General features: G+C 33.6%; 1 protein-coding gene across 1 annotated transcript in view; it reads right to left on the minus strand.

The window, feature by feature from the left end:
• Window positions 1–249: 249 nt before the first annotated feature.
• Window positions 250–12918, minus strand: part of LOC145673508 (uncharacterized) — a 293832-nt gene continuing 281163 nt past the window's right edge. Inside the window, exon 5 of the mRNA XM_081743276.1 lies at window positions 250–6967. Coding sequence (XP_081599402.1) covers window positions 4552–6967 — 2416 coding nt within the window. The 3' untranslated portion in view covers window positions 250–4551. The remainder of the gene's footprint in view (window positions 6968–12918) is intronic.

The raw sequence follows: 12918 nt of genomic DNA on the forward strand, positions 1-12918 counted from the left end.
ATGGATATTTTTACACATTACCGCACGTCACAAACTCAATTTTTAAATGCAGAAATAGTTTTAGGTTTCCTAAATGTATTATAGTTCAATTCCCATCTTCATGGCCTAAATAAGAACAGCAGATTTGATTGTTACAATAATAATAATAATAATAATAATAATAATAATAATAATAATAATAATAATAATAATTATTATTATTATTATTATTATTATTATTATTATTATTATTATTATTATGGTGTTTTATTTTCTAAGAGTCAACTACAACCCTATGTCGACAAATAAACTGTTATCTGTTTTTTTAATTACTTTTACCTTATTATGTGTTCAGATATTTGTAAAAATATTTAATATTTCCAAGAATTTTGGTTAAACCATATACGGTATTACGAAAGATACATGCAGCTCAAAAAATGTATGGCGATAAAAGATAGTAAAATATTGACATTTCAAGGACCATTGCGATATTATATGTTTTAATGATTCTCCGCGTACCATACGAAAGATTACTACACTCATTAAATCCAAGCAATGAATACTTTTAGCGTCAGCGTCTATAACATAATTGACATGTACCCATCCATACCAGTAAATTTAGTAATTCTGTATATTTGATTCGATCTAAATAAGTCATTGATCCAGAATTATGCGAAATTACATCCTAAAACTAGATTCAATTCGAAGGAAAATGCTTTCAGCAAATTGAAGGTCTAATAGTTGAAAGTTTATTGTCGCATTCACTTACAAATGATATAATTTATAATTACATCAACCATCAGCTTAAAATTTCTTACACTCGTATATTACTCATTTAGAGATCGCAATACGTGGTATTTTCATATCAAGAGGACGTACATGAAAAACATTTGTATCTAGAGTTAAATATATATCTAGTAACTTTTTTTTTGCAATTGAGTCGTTCAGTTTCAAATCGGCTCTTGTTCATTTATATGAAATCCCATAAAACCGAAGAAAACTGTAGGATCGATGTGTTTTGTAGAACTGGAAATATTTGAGGATGCTCATGTTTTTCACATGAACACACTGAAGTATTCCCAGTTCTACAAAATATGCAGATCCTACTTTTTTGTCAAGTTTTCTGGGATTTCCTGTAAAGGGACAAGAGCCGTTTTGGAATTGGACGACTCAATTAAAGAAGCGGAATTAAAAAAGAACATTTCTTAAGACAATAATTTGCTTAAGATAATATCAGTTAGTTAGGGAAGTATGTAACAATCCTATTCAGGAGTAACGTATATACATAAAATTTCAACGCACTAAGCGTAAATGAATTCTAACACACGGAAATAAGGGAAGAATTTATGTTTACATCGTCACTTACACAATAAGTTGACGAGATAAAAAATTAAATGAGGCATACTTTTAGAAAAATTAAATTATTTATATTTTTACACTTAGGAGTTGGTTTTGTGTTGTAACGTGAAACATACCAAAACGAATTGAAAGTGCTGAAAAACCAACTAACACTAACAGAAGAGGCATTCCAATTTTTCAAGTTATACCAAATACTAAGTACACGTCTGCGTGGAAACAAAATATACCATCTTCATCTATATGGCATTCGCAACATCTTTATCTGTATCCGCACATGCAACATCTTCATCCACACCACCATCCGCAGATAATGAGATAATAGATACATGTAGCTTGTTCTATAATAATTGTGATTTCAAAAAATTATTTTTAACATAATAATTGTACATACTTACTTTGTAGTCCTATGATATGATATCAAACGAACTCAAGGTAACATTAAATATATTCAATATGAATTGTAAATTAATAACCTTATACTCTTACTAAAATTCAATCAACTCCATACAGATGCAATAGTTGCTCTCTCAATATTTTAAACAAGGTTCTTCCTAACAAGATTAAGCTTTTCTCAATCTTTGTAGCAAGAAAATTGCTAAGTTCGTAGTACGCTTAAATAATTTCAGAACATATTACTTTATTTTTTACCTCATTACTTATAAAGCATAAGTGCCTTTGCTCAATACGTCAAGATGAAAATAAAAGATCTTTGAAAGACAAGAATGAGCTAACTCACATAAAAATGTAAAGGAAGGAAAAGAAAGGGAAATCAAACGAAATACAATTGTGATCACCACAAATGTTTTCCCAGAAGTCAATAGTTAACGACCTTTCATAAATAATCAATACATTTTTTTTTTTTTTTGTCTTTTCACCTAAACCCGTGATTTTTTCCGCCATTCACAAGAAAAGTAAAAATATATTCATACTAAGTATATAAATATATTTTATATTATATATAAAATATATTTATATACAATATATATAAAATATATTGTGCAAATACCGGCCATTATCCCACAACCACAAAGACTTTTAATGATAAGAATATTAGCGGCAAAGTATATTTTTATACTCATCGCAATCCCTCCGAAAAATCTGAAAATATGAGCACCGACTGCAAGAAATATTACAATAACAAAGATATGAGTTCAGAGGTGTATCAGACTATACATAAACGCTCAGGAAATTACAGTGAAGAAATGAGTACAGAACTACGATTTAAAAGCAGCATATAAGAGATTCGAAATATTCAGCTATGGCAATTTCGGAATTGTGAAAACATCTTTTATTTAACAAATACAATTAGAAATGTAAAACATACCCTAAACAATTCAAAAGCAGAAGACAAAATATTAGTTGTTGAAGTTTTTACATTGTCACGAAGAAATCTTAAACTTCGGTTTAATACCATAAACGGTAGCGCTAAGAATTTTAGTTTTATGTATTCTCATTAATAAAACTATCAAAATACCATCTTCCTATGATGTTACACTTGTCATAAACTAATAGTGCCTGTTAAGGACAAATAAGACCACAGCAGATATATAATTTGTACAGGTAATATTAAGTAAATTATGTAAGACACACATGTCTGCTCACTAAGAGCAAGAATTCGGGAAGAGAAAGTCAGTTTCAAGCAGTTTTATTTCTTGAACCCTTTATGATAAAATTTTCACTCTCTCTCGTACAAATTCCCTCAGAGTGAAACCATCTCCTTTTCTGTACTCGTAAGTATTGAGTACAAATGTAAATATCCATGTGTAAACTGAAATTATACTTAAAATTAAGAAAATACAAACAGATAATGTGCTTGTCATGTTTAGCAACTTGAAACTACTATTGTGAAGGACTCGTGTGACACTGAGGTAAGGAAAACGTAACTAGATATTTTCTTTTATGGGAGATTAGTTCTAAAAATGTCTGGATGTTATAGAAAAGGAAGGGAAACTCCTTTCTGTAACAAAAATTCGTCATTTAAGTGTTCCTGCACGGCAAAATCATAAGATATGTTGATCAGCTTTCAGGAAAATATTTTCACAAGAAGAGTTGCTAAGGCCAAGAAATTGTGCAGATGGTAACAATATATTACGTTAAAACGAACAACTCAGGTAAGTTGAGGGAAAATGTTTAGAGAATGGTTCCAATTAGAAAGAAAAGGTGTTGCTTTTTCTTAATGCAATTCTTAAGAAAAATAAAATAAACAACATTTAAATAATTATACATCGTATTCAAAAAGAAGGTAATGTTTTCACTACGGCTGGTAATGAAGATACGCAGTCAACTCTCAATGGACACTCGTATCTGGCGTTTGAGAAGAATTAGAACTTTATATTTCAAACTTGGATAACTCCTACTACGACACTGCAGCAAGGAAAGTATCAATAGAAGTTCCATTACTAAAAGCTGAAGAAATAGATATGGAAAACGGTAAAAGCGGTGCAATTTTAGGCAGTTTGTTATTCATAGCGGAACGGTACTATTTAGAATCTTTGCCAATATTTTCGAAAGTAATTTAATGCCAAGTTATTTCTGATGATCTAAGTTTGAAGTTAACCTACGAAAAGAATTATTTACAATTAAATGTGGAGAGTCGAAATTTTTGACCATGCTATAAACTAAGTTGAACAAAATTACTCATTTTCAGGAAGTGATTTACAATTTCATAACCTGAAGACTGAAAAGATTTTTACAAATATCATATGAGGCGCCTAGTATCAAAGGCGCCAAATCCATTTTTTTTTTTTTTTTTTTTTTTTTTTTTACCGAAATTGAGTTACATATCGCTTGTTATATGGTTGATCTAAAGGAATTTCATGGAAACAGAATTTTGTTTAAAAGCTTAATATTTCAGACTAAAACACTAGTTCAAATATGGGACTTTGTATGCCTTTATATGGAACTTCACTGCACGTTTTGCGAGATTACTCGAAACTAAGCGAAATGGGTGTGGCGTATTTTGATACTAGGCGCCTCATATGTACAATATTGAATTATTTTTACGGTATATTGCGAAAAAAGGTTCACCACAATATATTGAAGTCTCTCGGATTGGATTTAATATTTTTAAAAAAATTTAGATTGATATTACATTGTTTTAAAAAATCTTATATCACAGTTTTTAACTCATCCTTTATTTCGAATCTTAAACATATTCTTAGGAAACTTGGCTTTTAGTTAGGAATTCAATAACATTTCTTTTGAAATATTTGCTTAATAATTAAATATATTATCTAGTTTACTTCTATTCCAAGAATAACCAATATTTCTATTAACTATCACAGTCGACGCTTGATCTCTATTTGGAATTTGAGTATTGACTTGTGATTTTGCTGCTACTCTTTGACTGTGAAAGATGGGACTCGAACTTCGGTCCCCAAGAATTTGTCGAATTATTTTCTCTTCATCATCTTGATTACTATTGGCACTTTGTATATATGGAGTTCGCTGTACTTGTGTTTGAGATGCAGCCACTGAATAGAGAGACGCACCACGATTACCGAACCCTGATTTAAAATTCACACTTCTTTGTGAATGTGGTGCTCCTTCTTCTACTTGTGAGTAAGTAATTGGAACTTCGTATAAAGGGGTTCCTTGTGGAGTATTCCTGAATAATGGTCTCTTTTGCTGTCTCTGATGGACATCCTCGTGATGTTCCTCTTCTTGTTCTCGAAAGTAACTGAAACCAGGAAATCCAGGACTATTTCTCGTAGGTGATGTTGGATGTAAAGCATCATTCACAGTGACATCATAATCTTCTATTTTGGGTTCGACATTTGTTCTGAATGGATGAGCTATATAGTCCTTTTGCTGAGTTCTTTGTGGAGATTCCTGTCCGTAATTTGTCTGGTGAACTTCCGTACTTGGGATAGTTGACGTTCTGAGATTGTGTGGCGGGAAAGTAACTGGTTCTCTGTTAAATTTTGCTGTTAATCTGCCTGCCAAAGGAAGGAGACCACGTGGTAATGTAATGCGCGTTTTGTTTAGATACACTTGAGTAATTTCTTTGTCACTTGTTTGCTCATTAATATTGGCACTACTCTTAGGAGGTGATTCATTCTCAATGTGTTCATGTGGTTTCCCTTCGTTTTCATCATAGTATTCCTCGTCAATTTCCTCGTCTTCATACTCATCTTCAACTTCTTCATGTGGTGTTCGTTCAGCTGACTGAGCAAATGGCTTTGTGTTAAGTACAGTTTGAGCATTATACGGCGCTGGTGATTCTATTTCTCTTAAAACTTTTTCATGATGCACGTTTTCTTCATCAGTTTTAGTTGTAGTGTCGTTAGATTCTTGTGAAATGTCTACTCCGGTTCTGTATTTTCTGTAATTATGTCTAGCATCATCTTCAGATCGACTGTTCTGCTCTTGATGTTGATGCTGACCCGAGTTAATGCGCTTTCGTGTCAAATAAGGTCTGGTGTATGATGGTCTTGGAGCAAGTGGAGGGGCTTCAGTTACTTCTTCAGATTTAAAATCTGGCAACTGAATTGCTGTTCCTGGTGGTCTTTGAGTTACTGTGTCGGTTTCGTGATTTATATTGACTTCCCTACCTGAAGTGTACAACGATGAATATTCCGGATATCTTTTTCTGTTGGACGATGGTCTAAACTGTGGTCTGTGAGTAGTAGTAGTTGTTGTAGTAGTAGTAGTAGTAGTAGTAGTTGTTGTTGTTGTTGATGGAGATGTAATGATAGTATTGGGTGTTGCAGAAGTAGTATGTCTGGGAGTTATTTGAGGCAAACGATCTTCCCTTTTCTGTTCATCACGGACATTATCTATTTGATCATCGTAATATGATTCTTGAGTGTCTGTTTCATCTATTTTATATGGCCTCCTGTTAGAATATGGTCTTCTTCTGTATGGTCGTCCTCCGCCTGGAAGTCGACGTCTACCTACTTCTGAATCGTCATAATCTCGTATAGGTGGAAGGCGATCTCTGTTCGGGAAACGATGCTTAAGCTGATGCCGGCGAGGTGGAGGGGGTGGGGGAGGAGGTAATCGATCTTCGTAATCATCATAGTCATAATAATCTTCTAAATCATCCTGCGATTGTGCTGGTGTAACAGGGCTGATAGAAGTCGAAGTAGTAATTGGTGGTGGAGATGTCGGTGGGGATATAGATGTACTGAGTTTCGTTGTAGGTGGATCTTTCTCTAATGGACGTCCTTGTAACTGATAAAACTTCTCACGTTCATTTAAGGGAACGGGAGGTCGTATTTTTGGAGGACTTCTTGGTCTGTCAAAGATAGCTGGACGAGCTTTGGTGTTTTCCTCTTGTTCATAATGCCTATCTTCCTCTTCAGGTTGAGGCCTTGCAGGGCGCGGCTTCTTTCTTCTACGACGCCCTTCAAATTGTCTCGGTGGAGGCTGAGGGGAAGTTGTACTTGTGATCTTTTTATTTGGGTCCTCATTCCTTACATGTGGCACTTGATCGTAATAATCATAATCATCATAATAATCATCATAATAGTAATCATAATATGGACGACGCCTAAATGGCCTCACAGGTCGACGTCTACGCCCTCCTATTCCTCCATGGCGAGCTGGTGCTTGCGGCCGTGGCGTTGTGGTAGTAGTAGTAGTCGTTGTTGTTGTTGTTGTTGCTTGTTTGTATAGAGCTTCATTCCTAGGAAAGAAATAAAAAAAAATGTGAAAGCAAAACAGAAACAATTTATTTTCTTATCTAATATTACTAAACAACGAAAAATATTCTTGTGTAGTTCTTACACTAGTGAAAGAGAGTACTTTGAGACATTTATTCTTTACATTTAAATTTTCACTATACTAACGATGTGAAGAAAATGGTTGTGAGTGTATAACGTACTTATATGTGCCGTATTTAAGAACAGCCACTAGACTATGAGGTATAGCATATTTATATATGCCACTTTCAAAAATAGCCACTAAGGTAGAGTCCTAGGACAAAATAACTAAAGTTTTTGTAATAAATTTGGGATAATTTTCGTATAGTACAGACTTTAGTACTTTAGTACAGATGAAGATTATGCACACTGGAATATTCTCTATTCCTCAATAATAGAATATATTATTTTTCTTTAAATTGCTCCACTACATTCAATCACCTTCACTCAAATAAGGAGTACACATATTTTAAAAAAATGTTTCTATAATTTAGCTGTTTATTGCTAAATCTAACAATAAAATAAAGCAGAATTTTAGGAATGATCCAAAATATGAATCAAAAGATTCGGTGTTGGCCAAGAATGTTAGAAATGATCAAAAATGCATCAAAATATTGCGACCTTGGCCAATAATTAGTTTTTAGATCAAGGGCCACAAAATGTTTGAACGGCCCTGAAGCCGAGTTTTGTACTTTTTATGGAAATAGCACAACATAGTGAGTTAAGTGATAGCGTGGGATTGGCTACACTATATGTAGTTCTTCAGACATAAGGCTTACAAGAAAATTTTTGCCTGAAGTATATTGGAACTTTTGATCCAATAACAAAAAACGTAAGAATTCGTAGCTTCGTACGCTACTTGTAGAAATTCGAAAGATTGCATGAACATTTGATGATGATCTGGAATGTTATCGACTATCCAGTGTAGGCGTAAACACATACTAAAAGTAGTGTAAACTGCAATGAACAAAAAAGTTATTGTGAACACTCCGTAGAATAGAAATACTTCAAATTAAAATCGACTGTACAACCTGACTTTCGTTTCCCATACATCGTTATGAGGGGCATTCTGAAGGCAAATAAGGTGGAAGTTAGTGGGTTAATGTATCGAATGGGTACCATGATGTACGGAATAACGAGATGCAATATCAGAGAGTTTGTCTTGTAATAGGCAGATTGCGGTTTCAATCCGCAGTTCTGCCTCTCTGAAGTATTCTTCCCTTGTCTGCAGTTATGTCGATAGTCTTCTATCTTATTCTCTCAATGGTACACAACTTTAGCTCACAAAGTGCGTTTTCAAATTTTTATATTCTAGATTTTTATATATATGCAATGCACTTTTCATAACATAGTGCACTTTTTCTTTCCTTTTTGAATAGGTCTACTATTTTTTACATTTCTTTACGCAATATACATTGCGTTTCAAAACAATACCAACAAAGTTTGGAAAGTGATTCCTTACACCAAGAGAAAAGGAAAAGTATAGACTAACCTGCGTGTATCAATGCTTACTTTCGGAGTTATAGCCTGCCGAAGACATGAAAAAGTGAACTTTAAAAGATCCTTAGCTCCAATACTGTGGGACCTACCGTAGTCGGGTCAAGACTTCACTTAGGAACTAATATGTGCGCTATCCAAATATTCATGTTTCAGAATCCTGCGGTACTTAAGCAACAATTTTTGTAGAGGAATTTCAGCTATGGACATATAATTGGAAGTACTCACCAACTACCTCTATAAAAATTGTTGCGCGAGTAACTTAGGATTCTGAAACATGGAGTTTTGGATAGCGCACATCTTAGTTCGTAAGTGAAGTTTTGACCCGACTACGGTAGGTAGCATAGTTTTGGAGCTATCGACTTTTAAACTTCATTTTTTCATGTTTTCGACAGTTTATAACTCCGAAAGGAAGCATTTGTGCACCTAGGTTGGTCTATACTCTTTGTCTTATCTTGTTGCCAGGAATTGCCTACCAAACGTTGTCGGTGTGAAACACCCTGTATATAAGAGATTTAAATTTGACAAAATGCTATTGAGAAGAAAATATTTTAATTGTACTAATACAGAGAAACCTTTATAGAAACGAATGTTCCTGCACTACTAAATTCATCCTTGAAGCACTCACTGGGTAAAAAGCTTAGGAAAACGTATTGAACATTTGAAGTTTGTATCAAACAAAACTTGACGTCGCTCGTTAATCTTGTGATCTGTAACTTACTTCTATGAGACATTGATAACTTATAAATATTAATACATACATTAAGACTGGGTAACAATTCAAGAATGACGACTCCATTTTCAATTTACTTTAAACTTTGGATTTGTAAACTACAGTTTTCATGCAAAAGACTATTCATTTCTATCAACAAATGTATACACTCTTTTTTATCCTGTATCAGGATACTGGCATTAACAATTGTTCTGAAATTTAAGTATGTTGTAGTCGAAATTGGCAATTGTTTTCAGTTGGACACTCGCAAACCTTCGACAGAAGATTATAGAGAGATGTGCATCGATTTCCATTGATACATTGACCGCTGTAGCTGCATCGACCGCTCGTCGTTCCATGCGCCTCAAACTTGTTAACAATGCATTTGATTGTTACGCGGGTTGGTGGTTCAGTAGCAGACTTCGCTCTCCACTGACGCTGCACTTCGATGGCATTTCCAAACCTGATAAATCACTTCAAAACATACTTACGCTGGTCGAACCTCAAGCGTGTTCCTGCCATTTTCTTATCTCACTAATCGTGCTGATAGTACCGACATCTGTTGAGCGAAAAATCGTACTACACAATTTTAACTGAAAACAATTGACAAAGACGACATCTGTTGGGAGAAAAACCATACTACAACATACTTAAGTTTCAGAACACAATGCCAGTATCCTGATATAGGATAACAAGGAGTGTATACATTTTCTGGCAGATTCCGATTAAACTTTTACAAACATAATAATCTTGTATCTCTTATATTTGAACACCGCGAGTGAAAAGAAAAATTTTTACTCAGCTTTCTCTCGTATTGAAATTACGTCTGTAAGTTCATAGAAACATTAAAACCCTTCTAATTACAAAAATGAATGTCACATTATACAAGTGCACCAAAAAAGTCTTAGTTGAATACATATTCATTCAAATTCATCCAAACAAGAATTTACGTACCGTACAAAATTTTATATCTTACTGGGATGATTTATACGGCGATTAATATCTAGTGAATTGTTGTGCTAATTTGGAGGACTTGATTTATATTGGATTTTGTCCAATAGGTTATTGGTTCAATCTGCAGATACACAACAAACATCGCGGTTTAATATATGTATTTTACTACACCAATTAGTTATTTCTAGTTCCCACTATACAGGGAAAGTTAAAATGATGGACGTGATTTCAGAAATTTCTTCTGTAAAATCTAATAAATATATGGTATTGTGAGACACGAGCTTCCAAATGATAACTTTCAAAGGGCCTATTCGGTTCGCCATAAGTGCCAGACTGTGTCACGTCATCATATCAAAAGTCACGTTTCGTACTAAATCGAATCTAGAGGTTCCAAATTAAGATGTGAGATATTTCAAGCACGTAATCTGGTGGGCACGTAATCAGGGCGTGGGGCGCCCTGAGTAATTTGACGAAGATACAAAGACTTTATCATTATTATTGATTTTACTCAAACAACTTGAATTTTGACCATCTTCCATCCACATTTACCTTACGTACTATACATCATTTCTAAGCTCTTTACTACGTCTTTGCAATAAGCTTTTTATTAGCCATCTTCTCATTACAGATTTTGAGATGTGGACGAATTCATTTTTTTCACTGGTTTTCCATTGATTTGACTCTTCCATATTTCGTGATTATTTTGACTATGTTCCATCCATTTCAGGACAATTTGCTTTTGAAATATAGAATTTGCATAGCCTCTTCCATATTTGAGCTGAATTTGAGAAAACTCCCTCTTTTGGTTTTCGAGATAAGTGGATGAATTATTTGTATTTCATTGACTTTCCATTGGCACTAATGTTAGTGTTTCGTGGTTTCTGACTACGTTCCATCCATTTTAGGACAATTTGTTTTAAGAATATAGAATCTGTATAGTTCTTCTACACTTAAGGTGAATTTCAGCCATATCCTCCAAAGTATGTTTACATTATTGAAACCGGATAGGGCCTTTGGTTTCCATGCAGTTTCTCCAATTGCTACCGCTAAGAATAAGCTATGAATATACATGATATGATAATTCTTTTGCTGTCTTTTACAATTTGGGTATAGTTATAGTGCCTTTTTCACAAGATAAAAATAAATATGTATATTGTGTATTATGAGGATTATCACTATGACATACTCTAACTTTTATAAAAGAGATACACAATAACTATTTAAGGTAATCGAACTCTTTGTTTTATTCAAAGATATTTTACATCGATGATATTACTATTTCATAGTTACATAAACTTAAAACATGCTATATTAAAATCGTTAACAAATCATCAGATTTATGGACGATTGTTCAGAATAAGTGCATGATATATGAATAAAATATTAAAATGAATCTTTCTGTTTACCATCCCACAATTATGCCCTTTGGGTTAACGAAGATAGACAATTAAGGAAAGTGAATGATGATGGAAGAAATGGTGGAATGAGAATGTGAGAAACGGGAGTTCTCTGAGGAAACACATGGACATAATGTTATCCACCACAACCTTACTTCGATGGGTATCAAACCACGGACCTCAAGTATGAGAGGTAACCGCTGTATCCCTGAAACATCATGGCAAAAAAAAAAAAAAAAAAAAAAAATAAAGCAAAATAAATATATACATCACAATATTGAAAATCCAAAAAGTACATTTCTCAAAAGGTTACACTGAGAAAAAAAAATGTAAGTGGCGTACTTATAAAGATAGGTTACATGCGTAATTCCTGTAGTTTTTGGAATTAACGTATAGCAGACGTATAACTGAAAACGCATGTTTTATAATACTTGCTGGATGAGTGTTCCATCTATACGTACTTTCTGTATGAAACAATGTAGGCGGTCAGGATCTCACATACAAATGGACGTATATAACATATAGCTGACGAAGGTAACATAAGTATATGCATGTGATATATGGACAACTGTTAGATGTCAAACATCCTGCAATGGCATGATGTGACATCTAAGGGCAGTGCCTATGTAGCATACGGATGACCTATGCTCCGTACTGTTTTCTATAGTAAGCAAGAGGATACCGTATATTTGTACAATAACGGATTTTTCTCTGTGTAGATCTATATTGATATTAAAACACAACAAAATAAGATTTCAGGAAGTATATATACAAGTTATTCTTAATATTCATGAAGGTATCAAAACACAATAAACATATTCTAGAATTCATACTAAACTCCGAATCATTACGCCATTTGAAAATGTACAGGAAATAGACAAAAATATAAAACACCTGTAAAATTGCACATTACCTTTATTAATAGCGAGTAGGACCACGTTTGACATGCAGAATAGTCTAGGCGCTAGCGTATGTCACGTGTGCACTATATGTGCCCTCATTTTTGACTGCTGGGTGTTATTACTTACTTAAAAGAGAATTAATTTCTTTTAGTAACGTCATCTGGTTTAATCGCCATATCAGTTTCAAGATGGCGGATTATGACCGTCTTTAAACGCTCATAACTCGGCCAATTATAGACCAATTTTCGCCAGCTTTCTTCCTTTAGAAAGAGACGATCATACTCTACACTTATGTATTAAAGCACTTTTCGAAAAATTGCGCATTTTCCCGAAAATTTGAGAAGAGTAGAATTGAACATAAAATTTTATTCTATTATTGTAATTTTCTCGAAAATGCCTAATAATTCAACATTTTAATAATGCACAAAAAAGAAGCAAAATTTAATAAGCTTTAGAACGGTTTACAACATGCT

The sequence above is a fragment of the Thermobia domestica genome, chromosome 16, assembly GCF_964235325.1.
Source record: "Thermobia domestica chromosome 16, izTheDome1.hap1.1, whole genome shotgun sequence".
In the NCBI taxonomy this organism is placed as follows: Eukaryota; Metazoa; Arthropoda; class Insecta; order Zygentoma; family Lepismatidae; genus Thermobia; species Thermobia domestica.